Genomic DNA, 15,803 nt, shown 5'->3' on the forward strand with positions numbered 1-15,803 from the left:
TTCTTGTATCGACGCGAAAGCTGCAGTGAGTATCTAAATACAGATTACGTATAGGACAAGATAAGCATTCCATGTTAAACCGTACATATTCAATAACAGCACTTACCTCTGTAGACGTAGCTGGTCGTGTACGTCCACACCTCTCATGTGCTTTCATGTAGGAATCCTCGCGACTATAGTTTATATACGTGGACAGCTCTGTCGGAAGCTTTTAGGTGGCGAGATGCCTGTTAGGACGCGAGGGCCTCAAGAGGTTTTATCTGTGTGCAGCTCAGGGAAGCGGTCTCGTAGCCATTGGCAAAGGAAGGCGAAGACTAGGTCTCGCTTTGGGTCCTCGAAGACGCTGTGGAAGACGCCGTCGAACACTTTGAACTGTTTGTCCATGTTGGCGAATTTGTCGTGAAATTTCCTCGTCACGCCTTGATCGGCGATGTGGTCTTCCGATCCGACCAGGAACAGCACACTTATAGCACAGAAGCCGCTCCCGGCTTGCTTGATGCTCTTGTCTTTCGTCAAGCGGTGCATGGCGCTGAGTGTCTGTTGCATCGTCCTGGCAGTGATGTCGCTCTTTGTCGCCAACACGTCGGCCTTGAAGTCTTCTAAGGTACCAGGATCTCGCCAGAGCAGCTCGTAGTCAACACCCGGCACCAGACGCACCCGAGGCAGTAGCAGAGCCAAAGGCTGGATGAACGCCGCCTGAACCTTCCAGGGCGTCGACATCTCCATGCCGACCGTTGGCCCAGCCCAGAAACCGGCGTAGAATTTGTGTTGTCCGGAGAGAACGACGTGCAACGCCACGAGCGACCCGAAAGACGTGCCGGCAATGATCAAGGGCGGCATCAAGAGGCTGGTTTGGGGGAAGATTGCATTCTTGGCGAACGCAACGTACGTATCCGTGTCTTCCACGAGCTGGCGGAAGCTGCGTACGTGGCCACGTGTCTTGTGGCCGTCGCAATCACTGGCGCCATGGTTCACCATGTCGTAGCTGATGACGCCGAAGCCTTCTTCACACAGGCATTCGTACAATGACATGTACCGGCGGCAGTGATCACCCGCGCCATGGAGATACAACACGACGCCGCGCAGCGTGCGCTTGGACGGCGGGTAGAGCGAAAAGTAGAAGAGCGATTGCCCGCGCAGGTTCTGGAATCGACCTTCAAAGTGGCGCAAACCCGATGGCACGTGCACTCCGAAGGAGCTGCTGAGCGACCCCGAGGAGGAGGACGGCGACGCCCACGTTGCGGCCGACATGGCAACTTAGCAGCAACACTTTCACCTGTTTAGCCGCAGCTCGAGAACTGCGCGTTCACCCCCGAGACGGACTGTTGAATGCCACGCTGGACACGAATAATTCAGTTCAAGTCGACCGTGGCGTGTTCTTCAGGGGGCGCGTCTTTATCGGAGACTCAACGAATTAGGCGCGCTGAATGCACTGGAGCTCGGACAGGCAAATCTCCGCTCTCCTTCTGCTGCTGCCCACAATCTCCGCTCTCTAGTGTTGTGCCGTCGCAGTTACCGTAGTCAGGCCCTGATTGACTTCAGGCCCTGACTGAATTAGGGGGGCAGACACTGGGTGCGAAAGCTCCAGCCCCTGTGTTACTACAGGCTGTAAGCGTTCGCGCCGACCCATTGTACAGTGAACTGCACTGAGTAGCAGCTACCGACGTTGGGTGAACCTGGCAACTTGGCTCGACGACAGGGTCACAGGTTTTAAACTATACATGTAGCGTTGCCAGTTGCACAATATCGGATACTTCCGATGATCACTTCAACCTTCTTCCGTCTTACATGTATTAATAACTCCCCCAGCCCGGCTCCCTTTGTAAACCCCATGTACAGTACATGTAATGTGTTTTACGTTTATCGCGTAGCCTACATACTCCGTGCTAGACTTTATATTGCTAGTCAGCGGGGTAAAAAAGCCCAGTGCTAAAGCCCATCTTTTAATTAGGGCTAGGGGACAGTAATCATGGATGTTGCCTATGGTTACTATGATTTCTCCATGATTCCCCCGAAGTATATTACGGAGTGAGGTATTTTATTTTGAGCATGTATTCACCACGTTGGGTCACGGCCAAAACATGTTCGCACCACTACCCGATAATTGAAGACTGAACGCGATTTTCGCCTGTCGGACCCTCATACTGCATGAGCAATACTACCACGTGTCATAAATGATGTCCATGTATTCCCCATTTATAACCATGGTTAAATCATGTTTCCAGTACGATATATAATTTGACGAGTGAGAGATTAGCTGGGGTGTCGGTCAGATCCCCCCTCTTATCTTGCATGATCCAGAACTACTTAGTAGAGTATAGAGAAACGCGCAATGTGCATGTATTCATCGTGTTAGCGGTGCATCTTAGTCCTGTTCACCTTTACTCGCATCGCTAAAGTCCACCATGGTCCGAAGAACGTCCCACCGCCGGCGCAGCAATCCCATTGTCGTGTAATCACTTCACATTTCCTTAACGAATCGTCGCCAGAAGTTCAAGATCATGAATAGACCACAGTTATCGCTGTCCTTTTGGATCGGGCTGTGTACCGAGACGACATGGTACTCCACTGAATAAGCCTTCCGCCCAACTCTGCGAGCAGGTTCTGGTTCGACCGCTTATCGAAACTATCGTAGCAGTAGATATTTGTTCTTGGTCGATCAATAACGAGGCACACCCAGTGATTTCTGTGATGTTCAAAGGCATAAATACCAAATCCTTGTCAGCAGCTGCTACCAAACACAGCGTTCGAGGAGGGATTCGTTTGCCTTTACTCGGCGCAGGTGTATGCAATGACAGCAGGAAAAGCGTCGTGTTGTTCTTGAACTTCTCCGCCAGGGTCATCATGAAGGCGTTAATTAGGCTGTCGTGATACCAGCACTCGCTGCGGACACAGTACAGTTGGGTCCAATCGAGACGTAGACGAAGTAGTTTCGCTGCCCTCCTTTTCTTCCTGATCTGGTTCACTACTATCATCATTGTCGCTGGATTGAAGATCGCCACTGTCTGCAGTGTCGCTATTCTCCTTTGAATTGTTGTCAGCCTTATCATCACCAACGTCTCGAATTGGCCCCGCAATATCATCGGTGTTCTGAGCATTTGGTACGTCATCAAGCACAGTCTCGGTCATCATCATACTCCCAGAAGAGACTTGCAGCTCAGCGTCATCGAGCAGATTGTCCGCATCGCTACTGCTACTTGACGACACTTCCATGTCCAGGGCTCTTAAGATGCTGGCGGTATTCTTTGTCCGAACCATGATGATGTGTAACATTAATACATGGGAGAGACATGGAACAAACATGGAAGACCTCTTTAGCCTGACTATCTATCATCGCCATGAAGGTCACGGATCAAACATATCTGAACAGAAACTCCAGCGAGACCAAGTGATAGTAATGCAGTGGTTACTAAGTGACAGTAGTACACAAAGAGTTAGTTAAAGAGTTAGTTGTCGAACATGCATCGCATGGTAACATCGTATTAGATGTGTCATACCGTTTCGTAGAGAACTCTGGTCGTGCTTCGCAACTGCTTCACGGTGGTGTATTGCGCGGGTGAGCGATTCTGGGCGGCTGCAGGCATTTCATCAGCAAAAGCTGCATCCATATCCAATCAACAAACACATTCGCACCTCTTCGAGGTTTCTCTACTTCGGAGCCTTTAAAGCAAACACAGAGACGATTAGGGGCCTGGAATCAGGTTCTGGGGCGGATGAGACGCCTCTACAGTCCAACACAACATGATTCAGCAGCAGGTTGCGTTAGTTTGCGTCCTGTACGCGTCAATGAAGATGATGGCGCAAGGGAGATTCTGCGTACCTGCGGGCAGACGTGGGGGGGGGGGCGCAGAGAAGCCACTGTCGGTTGGCGGGGGTGTCGGGGTCTTGCCAGGACGCGCGGGGCAGCAGTAGCGAGCGGTTCGCCTTCTCGTGACGCGTGCCAGACAAATGACTGGCTTTCCCGCCTGTATTTTAAAACGGGAAAATATGTTAAATTACAAACATGGTCAGCCATGGGCCAAATCATGTATAAATCATAGTGTAGAAATCATGGGCTGTAGATTTGCCGGTAAAAAAAAGCAGAGCCACCGATATCATACTAGGTACAATACCGGTATACCTTTTCCGCATACGTCAGGAATGTGAGGCTCTCCGTGCCCCCCCCCTCCCTCCCCCTCGTCCTTGGTGAAAATAATGCTTGCTGTGTCGCTCTCCTGATCCGGCCTCTTCTTCAGTGTTGGGCAGCCCCAGGTCCTGTTTCCAACCGGTGCCAACTGCTCGGTGCCATGATCGTAGTATCTGTTCTTCTCCTTGCACGTATCCGACTCACCGGACGGTAACAGGTTCGACGCCGAGTGGCTCGATCTGTAGTATCTGTTCTGGTTCCTTTTTGCCTCCATCGCCGAGTCCTTCGCCCGCCGTCCACTGAGTACAAAGTCCATCGCTGGAGTCCGCCCTACGCCTTATCCTCGATGCGCGTCCAGTTCATCTTCCTGATCCATGCCGTTAATGGCCCGCTCGCTACGGCGAGCCCGGTCATAGTCGCAGCGAAGCCTTCTGCGCGCCGTGACCGAGACCACAGTGTACATCACCGCAGCGCCTTGCCTACAAAGACGCCTGCACAGTCCCGTCAAAGCTCGAGGGCGACGTCCGCAGAGTGGCGCCGAGGCTCAGCTCGGCGCCATCTACCGGGAGGGCGCTACTCCAACCCGACCAAAAAATCATGTACAGTATATTAAGCTAAACCTACCCCATTGTACACCAGAAATATAATCATGTACCGGTATTGAAGTTCATATTAAGTTTTGACCCTTTCTTATTCCCTGTACAGAAAGACACGATAGTTTTGGCTTTCGTACATGATACTAGCCTTTACCATGTATTAGTTGCGTAGAGTAACAGCGCTCAAGTGCTATGGTCCATAATAATAGAAGTGCCACCAGCTGTAAATTGACAATACTTAAATCAAGACAATATTGCGCGAAGTAGCAGCTGTCATTACGACACCACTGCACGCGACCCCCTTCTGCAGCCGAGCTCGAATGCTTCGCTTGCCGTTCCTCCAGCACTCATGCCAGATATCGAAGCAGGTGCGTGCCTTGTCGTCGTATGTGTGCTTGACCTAGTTGCACAAGAAGGCCCTGGGCGACTTGCCTTTCCGGCACTTCGCCAACACGCAAGTAGAGCAGTAGAAAGTCGTATCGCCGCCACTAATATATTTGTTTTCAAGACCGAGCATTCTTTGCAAGCTCGTTGGCGTCGCTTCGTACATCCGTCCGTATTGCCTTTCCGCATTTCCTCGGTAAGAACAGGAGTATGCGCCATAGCTCCCGTAGTGACCTTTCGCTTGATTGGAGTTCCCTGGAGGCCTTGGGTGCGACGCTTACCCCAATCAGATTCATCGAGATGCAACTGTTTCTGAAAACCTATGTGCGAGGCCTTGGGTTTACCCACAGCTTTGCGTGCTTAATTGAACACGATAAACGCGTTCGTGATATCGAGATCCACGAAGCCGAGAAACAAGCTTTTACAATACGTTTTGTAGCGCACAGCTAGCTGAAGAGGGTACCTAATACAACATGTCCAATACAAGATATTAATTGATGTTAGCATGCCTTGTACACGATAATAAAAGTAACCTTTGTACTGTAGTCGCAGCTGGTCGTGAGCGTCGACGCCGCCCATGAACATTTGATAGTTCTTCAGTACTCACGGGCATGCCACTTCGGTCTGCTCGACGGGTTTTTCCGGACGAACAACTCGGTCCATCTCAACGCTCTCTGCAGTGCACAACATGTGCACCGATCTGTTGTCCCACCACTGCAGCATTTTGAGATCAGCTACCTGCGTGAACTCTGTGTCTGTAAACGTCCATCAGTCAATATGGGCTGACCGCTGCTTACAATGACGGCGTCGCATAATCCCAAGCGCTTAGTTACCACAGTGCCAACACTGTAGAACCCCTGTGATAGTAGATGCATGGCTAAAGGCACGGACGTATGGTAGCGATCCATAACTACAATACGCATTTCTTGAGGGTCAGAATCGCCGAAGACGTGCCTTAATTTGCGTGCTACTGCGGTAGCCCCAGTTTTGGGGTCCAGCGCTTCTTGTCCTTGAATAAAAGTGTTTTTGCCCAGATAAGGCTCAAACCTGTGTCAGACGTGATAATTATGGATGTTATCTTATCATACATGATAAGATAACTTTGGAGCAAAACAAAGTGAGCATGTGTGCTCAACACTTACCGGATACAATAGGCTGTGTGAGAGCGGTTCAGCATAAACAGTTTTGTACACCATTTATGAGGTTTATCCTTCATATAAACTATCATCCGATTGAACGTTGACCGCGACGGAAGCATGGCCTCGTCGAAAGCCATGATCAGAGGGGGTACGTATCCGGCTTGGAAACGTTCTTGCAAGCTTTGGATCACGGGTCGGAGTTTCCACGCTCGGTCCGTGGTGGCACGTGGATCTGCGTTGCTGTTAAAGTGCAGATTGCGTGAGACGTGTGCGAAAACCGATCTCTCGACACGAATCTCCCGAAGCACCCGCGCGGAATTGCGCCTTGCTCTGTCAACTTCCAGTAATGTTGCAATTTTTCCTTGGTAGGAGAGATGGTTCGTGAAATCAATAGTCCTATGAAGACGCATATCTCTCTCGCAGAAATGGCAGATAGTTTCTCGACCTTGTTTCGAATTTCTTCTTTCGTCTCTCTTTTGTATCCAGGTTTTTTCTTGTCTTGGGTAATTTGTTTATGGAGTTGACCTTCTACACGTTCATCCAACTTCTCCACGAAGAAGCTATTACTGGACAACGCGACATCGTCCCAAAGTTGTGGCGTCATTAAGAAAAAGGGCGCTTCAGACGGCGTCTCAGCAGCACTCACCGCTTCCTTGGTAGGTCCAAAGGGCCCTTTGTACAATCGGGGGTAGTCCTCGTAGATCCCGTCGAGCTTTTGCGGCTCGTAAGGACCTTCCATGTATGGAAAGGGGTCACAGGCAGTAGGCTCCATCCAACCGCTGTCCGACATTTCAGAGAGTATTTTCTTGCCAATTTTGTCCATACTAACACCTTCCAGCCCCCCCCCCACCGCAGCTAGAATATCCTCATTGAATAGCATCTCCGGCTGGATCACAACATCTTCGTCTTGACTTGCAAAATCAGTCGGGTCATCGAGCTCGCCACTAGTTATATCATCAAGCCCGTCGTCGTTCTCACCTTCGGAATCGAGGGTAACCAGCCGACACACTCTTCGCCCACGTCCGTCTAGCAGAATAACATGGTAATATACATGCTATACAGTACATCAGATTTATGTTTCGTATCATGTATATACACGATAATACCAACCATGCTCGTCTTCATCCTTTCTCACTTCTACATCATGGCGGCACAGCCCAGCCTGGTCTAGCGCGGACTCATCAGTACCATCGGCCTTTTGTTCCGAATCAACATCATCAAACGTGGCTGTCAAATTACGCGTGGTGGCTCCATTGTCAATATCTAACATAAGCGCATAATACACAGTCAGTATAACTCAGCCATTCCACACAACTGCCTTGAAATGCCACTATTCGAAGGCTGAGCGCCAGGCATGTTTAAAGGCTTCAGCACGCTATCAGACACACTAGCTGCAGTTCCGACACTCGCAGGCAGCTGCCGTCTACCCCGGCAGTGTGAACGGTAGCAAAATCACTGACGTCGGTATGGATTCGCTGAGCTGTTGCCCCAACGCCTGCATCCTCAGCCGCATCGGACGCACTCTCCGCATGCGCAGGTGCAGTCTTAGCCGGTTCAACTCCAGAGGTCACAGGCCCGCCAACAGTCTCCGTCGCAGCTACGACCATGGGAGCTGCTGATGTCTGGTCTGCCGAGCCAGATTGGCATAAACAGATATAAATAGTTGTATAAGTCATGATTTTGGATAAGGACACGTTTAGAAATACACGATAGGGATAAACCAACAGTCTTCGCCTGGCGAGCTCGCAGGACGTGGTACTGTCGACGCCAGTCGACCCTTGCGCCTCTCCTGTTGGCGACGTAGCTCAGCTAGGAAAGATACCATGTGAGGAGAGAACAATAGCACATAGCACATCGCAAGCATACCGAGATCTTGACGATCAAGATACTTCATAAGCTCCTCCTCGCCGACAAAATAATCCTCCCCTCACACGCCATTCCTCGTCTTGCCGGGCTGGATGTAGGTGTGGAAATTGGATAGTCCGGTTGGACGCTTGGACATCCAGCCAATCTTCTTCCGTTCAGCCCAACGGGCGCGAAAAGCCATATTCACTTCTTCTGGCGAATCTCAAAACGATAGAGAATCTGTGGACTGAAATTTGCGCCTTTAATTGCTTAAACGATCAGATCTACAACATGAAGATAGTCGCTCGAATTTATTTTTGGAAATTTCTAGCTAGCCCTGTCTTTAATTCACGAAATTGATCTATGCACTGGAGTGGTACTCTAACCTCCCCCTTCGTGCCTTGAAATTTGTATATTTTCATACTGAATTTAAGTCTCATCCTTATCGTGTCCCACGGGACACGATAAGGACCACTGTATCATGTCTAATACATGCATCCAGGCTGAAAGGGGGGGGTAAAAATGTGACTGTTACACAGTGCAGCGAACAGCTGGAGACGATGCTCAATCCAACGGCCAAATGCGTTTGCTGGCAGGGCGCAATCGAGTGTCTTGCCGTTTTTTCTTGTTGTTGCTGGAGTGCACTGCTCATGGCTCCTCATCGACAGATCACCTATACAAGAAGCAAGCTGCGGAGGAGAAGCGGCCCCTTCTCCTAAATGCGATGACGTTTATCGCACGGTTCTCTGTTCGCGAGGGCGGAAATTCCATAATATAGTACATATGTACTGGGCTAATCCCAAATCTTTAAAATGTGACCGTACAATGTGGAAACACACAGTGCACAGATAGCTTTAGCTCATAGGTTCGCATTTGTAGGAAACCAGTTCATTGCTAAGTAAGAATGCGAGTAAATGATAAGTGCCGGTTGTCGACCACCCTGATTAAATATGAGTTTGGATTGGCCTATTTTCACTTAATCCTTTTTTTAAAACTAAATTAGAAATCGCACATTTACCGACGGTTTAGCAGTTTTTCTATTAGCGATGGTTTTGCAGAGATGTATCTCCTCATTCAGCTTTACGCTGTCACGTATGCAATTTCGGCTGCAGCTTGTCAGAGTCTGTCAAGAGAACTACTGGATCAGATTTTTTATTTTTTACTATGAGCCTGCCCAAAAGGAGAAACATTGTCCAATTTTCTGCTATAAAATGTAATTTATAACAGCAAAAAGGAATAAAGGTGAAATTATTGCCTTTTTTACAATCTAATCAGCCATTCGCTAATAAGATGAAGAAACATGTCAGAAACATGGAAGGCACCGGCTCACTAGCAGTCACAACAATACGAACCGCCCACCAAGCACCGAAGAAGCCAGAACGTCAATCGATGTGATACGCAGCGGCGGTGGTCTATTTGCCAGCAACCAAGAACGACAGCGTCGACGAGAACGATGGTTTGACGTCGAAAGGCGTACGCAAAACGCTGGGTGAATGATTTTGAGTTGTATCTTATCCAATGCGTTTACTATCACGAACTCAGCCCACAACCTCGCCTGGAAGCAGAAGGTGAATTTCTAGAAGGAGACTACCGACTTCATCTGGCTGTATCAGTCTACAAGAGGACGAAAGCGCCCATCCATCGCGAAAAAGAAGAAGAAGAAAAAACCTAGCCAGCGTAGCGCGCAGATTAACAACCTTCAGCCGTGGATAGTGAATCTTAAGTTTGCAGCGCACTTAGTTTGTACTGTTTTTATTTTATTTTTACAGATCAAGAGGACAAATCCAGTACATGTGTACTGAAATTTCTCTTCACGAGAAACTTCGAGGTCGGAACTTCGGCTCGTTTGCTGCCAGCGTACATGTCGCCACCAGGGGCCCTGGCAGAGGTGGTACCACCGCTTTTCTTCACCTCTGAACTACGCTTCTTCGTCGATAAGGACAACGACGGACGCCAACTATATGTAGCCGTCCTACGGTGTTAACGCCTGCGGCGTTGTAACATCTTGAAGGCCATTTCACCAATGCACGCAACCAGCTTATCTTCTACTTCGCGCCCTTCCCGCCAAAAACCGAGGCACTGCACGGGGTTGTGCCTTTCTTGCATGGCTCAGGTGATCACTGCCGCCGGTACGTCTTCCTGTACGAGCGACAGTGCGAGGCTGAATTTGGTGTGATCGCATACGACATGGTCAACCATGGTGCCAGCCTCTATGACTCGACTACGACACGCGGTCACGTGCGCAGCTTCCGACACCTGGTGAAGGACACGAATAATTTTTTGGCATTCGCCAAGAGGTCCATTTTCCCTTAAATTAAGTCGCTCCAGTACGGATGGCTTACGGGCTCGCATAGGTCAGCAAGCAGCCAGACGTGGACGCCGCCGATGATTATAACGGAAAGTTCGGTCGGTGCACTGCTCGGGATGCACCAGCGCTACCGATTATGATATTTAAATGAATGTAAAGGCAAAGGTGCTCATAAAAATTGCATCGTCATCTTATTAATAGAAAACGACTTCATACATAACGTCATATCTGTTAGTGATAATTTGTAAGGGGTACGTAGCCCCAAATGTGCCCCTAGTTACATGAAGTGTGACACGTCACACTTCGGGATATCTGGTACATGGTACCAGGGTCGTCCGAGGCCAACCATCGGCTGATGACATTGTCTGACCTACAGTTTGTTTATTTAACCCAAGCTTTGCCTACCTATAAATATATTCAGCTTACAACTTACCTTAAATTGGTCACTTCGCTCCCTTAGGCAAAAGGAACCTGTGAACTGCCCTTCACTGAGAGTTTGTAAACTCTCGGAAGCCAACTTTCTCTAGCGCAAGGTGCTGTGTGACCCCGTCACACTTCGTAGCACTGTCGTATACCTCCTCTTCCTTCAAAAAGGTCGGGTAGTCCGCGGCTTTTCAGGGAGTACGGTCTTGTTTAGTGGCTGCAGGAACGGTAGATAGGAACACTTGTAAGATGAAATAGAAGTTTGTTTATTGGCTTGGCTTCCTCCTGAGTAGAAGGAGGGAAATATAAGACTGAGAGCTAGCTGGAAGAGGGGTCTAACACCCTCTCGACCTTACATACACTACACTACTTCTTATACTAAAAAGAAGAATTCACTTCGTTTGTCGTCAGTCCTCGTGGGACAACGGGTAGCTCTGGGAAGGGGCTTGATGACGCGAGGTGCTTTGGTCCCACGACGCCAGGACACCGGCATTCTGAGACCACCTTATAGGTCCACCCTAACGGGCTCGGTCAGGGGCACGTGCGTCGTCGGGGTCAACGGGAACCATCCTGACGGGACGACCGGGCGAGGAGTAACTACCGGACCTCGAGTCATCCCGTCGGGAGGCAGAGCTCCTGGAATGACCCCTCCGTTTCCGGGTACGGGACATCCTCCCCGACTTGTCGTTTGCCGTCCTCGGCGAACGGACCCCCTGCGTACATCCCTTACGTTAGCTATATTGACTCCGTCGGTAGTAACTTCGACTGGTAGGTGACACTGCAACGCCTCAGGGTAGTCCTCGGTGTAGTCTCCAATGTAGTCAGGCTTGGCGGCCTAAAAGTCATATAACACTTCGACGTCGTCGTCGACCCGTAGACGTTCGATATTTCGGGCTTCGGCCATACTACGTTTGGAAGCGTTTCGGTGAGTACTTGCCAAAGTTAGTTCAACCAGTACTGTAGGGGAGACGGTTCGTAGGGGGCTTCCCTCGTCGTACTGACGACAAGTGTGGGATACCCCACCGGCGACTATCACGATAAGAGTGTCGGCGAGACCCCAGCCGGCCCACTCGAGGCAGTAGTTGGAATCCAGTAGGAACAACAGTGCAGCCTCAACACTCACAGGTCCCACGAGTACGAATTCCACCAGATCAAACACGTTGACTGGGGCGTACAGCAGCAGGAGGGAAAGGCATAGTAGTTGCAGCCAGCAGGCGGCTTCTCCCACAGCGTACAGGCGCATCCAGGTGGCCTTGAAAGCGTCCCAGAGAGCGTATCAATAGCGTATGCTCGAGTCTCTTGTGCGGAGGAGGACTTCCAGGTGGTAGTCGGAGAAAGTCACCATGACGGCGATCCACCACCTCCGCAACATCCGTCCAGAGCGACCATACTTTTCTTCTCCTTTGAGCAGAACGATATGAGGCACAGCGAATAGCGCACTCCATACTCCATACGCTTAGGTAGCACCTCGGAGTTGTCGAAGTTCGTTTGCTTGAAGTACGTCTCGGTACTACGACGCACAGTCGCTATAAATATCGCAGTTCATCTTGACCACACGCCACACTTGGATCAGGAATTCCCAGGTAACGTTGCGTAGAGGAGTCGTTAGGACCCAGACCGTTACGGCGCCTACGTACACAGGCCACAGCTCCCAGCGGGCGTACTCGTAGAAAACGCTAGCTTGAGGTTCCATTTAGCGGAGAGAACACTCGGCAAATAAGAAACTGAGTACACCCGAGGTGAACCTTCTCGAAGTTGTTCGACTCCCATCAGTCTTAGTCGCTATCCATCAGTCAAGTCCTGTTGCTGGGAAAGGAGCACACCGATTCCTCGTCCCTTTCAAGAGTCTCTCTTGCACCCAATATGCGGTTATCACAGGAATTTCGGGAGAGACGGAACTGGAGTTTTTGCTTCGACCCCAGACGCTTCCCTCGGCACCCTCCCTCTTCGTCACCCCAGTTCTGGGCACTCCGCGTGGTAAGGCGCCCCGCAGACTCAAGGCCGTCTGAACCGTCGAGTCATCCGACTCTGACGGTTCTTTTTCCGACGATACTCCGGCCGACGAGCGCTTCTGGATTCTCATGCGTGACATCCTTGCCGCGAACGCCAGCTCCATCGGCCTCGAGCTACTGGATGACATCGCTGTCGCAATCTTGGACGACACGGGGAAGGCTGCGGACGCTTTGACTGGGCTGGTAGTCATCATGCCCAAACCGTCTCGGCAACCTACTCGCGGAAAGCCGCCTCGGCACCCACGCTTCACACAGGACGGTCGATTTCCTCTCAAGAGCGTCAGTTCCGGCTCGACGAAGAAGAAGACGATTACGGAGAGTCCTCGCTCCGGTAAGAAGCGTCCGAGCCACCCGTGGTCTTCGTTCGTACTGCCGTTTAAGCTGTCGGACACGACTCCTTCTCTAATTGTCGACGACTTGAAGAGGATCTATTACGATGCGGCCGAGCTTGGTCAAGAACCGTACCTGCTGGCTTATCCGTGGCCGGGTACGCACTTGTGGTACAACCCGCAAGCGTACCCGCACGCGCACGCTTCTCACTGGCGTTTCTGGATTGAGAACCGTTCCAAGTTCTGGGGCTGGCAGAGAAACGTTACGTTGAAGACCTCCAACGCCCAGACTCAGCGTCGTAAGGCCAAGATGGCGGCGGTGGTCGCGCGCGTCTGGTTTCTGAGTATCTGCATCGAGACCTGGGGCTACTTTGGCTTCCTCCGCTTATTCGAGAGCTGCGCGCACCGACGCCGTCTTATGTGGATGGGGGGACAGCCAAGTCCGAACGCTTCAGACACCAAGTCCTACAACGGTCCGGTCATTGACAACCTAACCTGTCCTAGCGCTACTCGCGTGGCTCGGAGCGTACTCGCGTAAAGTGAAGAACGCTCTTAAACCGTTCCGCATCGGTGAAGGAGGCTTCACGACCATCACAGAGTTGTTGAAGCACACCGGATCCCTAGACCCGAACATCTCGAAGCCGGACTGTCAGCTCACAGATTGGGCCTTAGCCCTCGTCCAGCTGACCATGAAGTCGAAGGAGGATCACGAACCCCATTAGTTTGGAGACCGTTCGAAAGAGGCCTGGCATGCGCTGAGCCACTGTCCTCGTCTCCAGAAGATGTCGGCCAAGCTTTCGCGCGAACGGGAGAAAGGAGCGCTTCGGACACCCAGAGTAACTCTTCTAGACTCGTCTGAAGCGGACTCAGCGGGAAACGCGGCGTACGAGCGTACCGACGGTACTTACACGGCGGTCTGGGAGGAAGCGAGTGAGGAAGAGTCAGCTTACGAAGGGGACGAAGCCGAGAGTGACTCCGAAGAACTCCGCCCCGTTAAGAGAACGCTGCGCCTGTCTTCGAGTTCAGACGAGAGTTCAGACGACGACAAGCGCCCAACAAGCGTATGCAGCTCTCCCACAAGCCTCTGTAGTTGAAGGAGCGCGCAAAGCGTTCCCGTTCACCGTCACGTAGTGCTACATTCTTGAAGAAGTCTCGTGTTAGTTCGTTGCGCAAACGGCCCCCTTTACCCCCACGCGCTAAAGGCAAGCTCAAAGCGCGCGCCGCTTTGCCAGAACTTTAGGTATCTCCTCTACGGCTGCGGTCGAGGCCTCCCGTGCGCAAGAAGTCTCGGCGGTCACGTTCGGAGGAGCTTTCGGCGTCCCGGTTGAAGTCCGCGACTAAGCCCTCGACCACTAAGGCGAGTAAGGAGTCCATGCGGGATAAGGCGAGGTCACCTTCACACGCGAAGGGGAACAAAGCCACTCCCGACAAACTAATTTTACGGCAAAACGACGACTCCCCGTCAGCTCAAGTGTCGCGGGACGGTACGCGCAAGCGCTCGCAGTCGCGTTCGGCGTCTTCGTTGAAGAAGGCAGTGTCTCCTAGGCAATGATCGGCCTCTCGGTCTCCGTCAGCACCTCGGAAGTCGAGCTCACCGGGAGAGCAATCTGCCCCCAATTCGCCGACTAAGAAATCCGACAAAACAGACTAACGTAAGGCCGTCGAGTGTTAGTGACCCGTACGAGTCCAGAACCGTTCCCACTGGATGAGCGTAGGTGTAGTTGTATCGTCTTCTTTTAAGTTTCTTTTCGTTTTTCACCACGATTCATTCCTCATTTGTTGTTGTCGTTCTTCCTCTTAAAATCACGGTTTTTCTTTTGGGTAGGTAGTAGATCTGCCACTTGTAATGTAGAATCCAAAATTATACAGAGCCGTAAGAAGTGTTCTTCGGGACACTTCCGAGGCAGACGGGGCCGCGAGCTCACTCAGGCTCAAAGGATCGGCCCGTCACGACTCTCTTCTCCTAGAAGAGTAGTTTCTCTTCGGCTACAGCGGCGTTATCATCTTCCAACCGCGCGCTGCGACGAAGTTCCGGTAGGCCTCCCTCCCGACGACGGGTCTCTTCGAACGCCTTGATCAGAGCAGCGTAGGTTGACAATCGAGTGCTCCGAGGCCTCCAAAGAGTCTCATAGGCTGCTAGCAACACCAGGAATTGCTCGTCTCGGTCCTTTTTGCTTCTGGCGATTATGTCGATCACAGAGTAGGGAACCCCAGTCAGGGCCGTCTCTTCCCCTCCAATCAGGAGTCTCTCCACAAAGCTAGTAGACGGGAGGTCTTCTTCCGACAAAGGTCCGTCGTCGTCGGTACTAGGACTCGTCTGGACTCCATCTGGTGCTTCGGACGGGAACGGTCGGCTCCACCGCCCTTGGAAAAGCTTCAATCTGTTGACGTTAATAGTCACAACTCGGTTGGGGTGAGAAGGAATGGCCACTCGATAGGCGTTTTCCCCCACAGTCCCGACTACACGGTAAGGACCATGCCACGCGAAAGCGAGTTTCTTCGTGGTCCCCTCCCCACGACGAGCCCGGAAGTACTGGTAGACCCATACCGGGTCTCCCTCCTTGAGCTTAATCGACACCTGTTTACTCAGCCGTTGCTCGTGTCTGCCCTGGGCCTTCAAGAGTTGGCGTTCAACTAATCG

At 51.3% G+C, this 15,803-nt stretch overlaps 1 protein-coding gene across 1 annotated transcript; it reads right to left on the bottom strand.

The window, feature by feature from the left end:
* Positions 1-246: 246 nt before the first annotated feature.
* PITG_18857 (serine protease family S33, putative) lies at positions 247-1,251 on the bottom strand (the record flags this gene model as incomplete). Its single annotated transcript, XM_002997240.1, has 1 exon — positions 247-1,251. The coding sequence occupies one exon, from the start codon at positions 1,249-1,251 to the stop codon at positions 247-249; it is 1,005 nt and encodes a 334-aa protein (XP_002997286.1).
* Positions 1,252-15,803: the final 14,552 nt, after the last annotated feature.

Source organism: Phytophthora infestans, genomic scaffold, assembly GCF_000142945.1.
Source record: "Phytophthora infestans T30-4 supercont1.80 genomic scaffold, whole genome shotgun sequence".
NCBI lineage: Eukaryota > Oomycota > Peronosporomycetes > Peronosporales > Peronosporaceae > Phytophthora > Phytophthora infestans.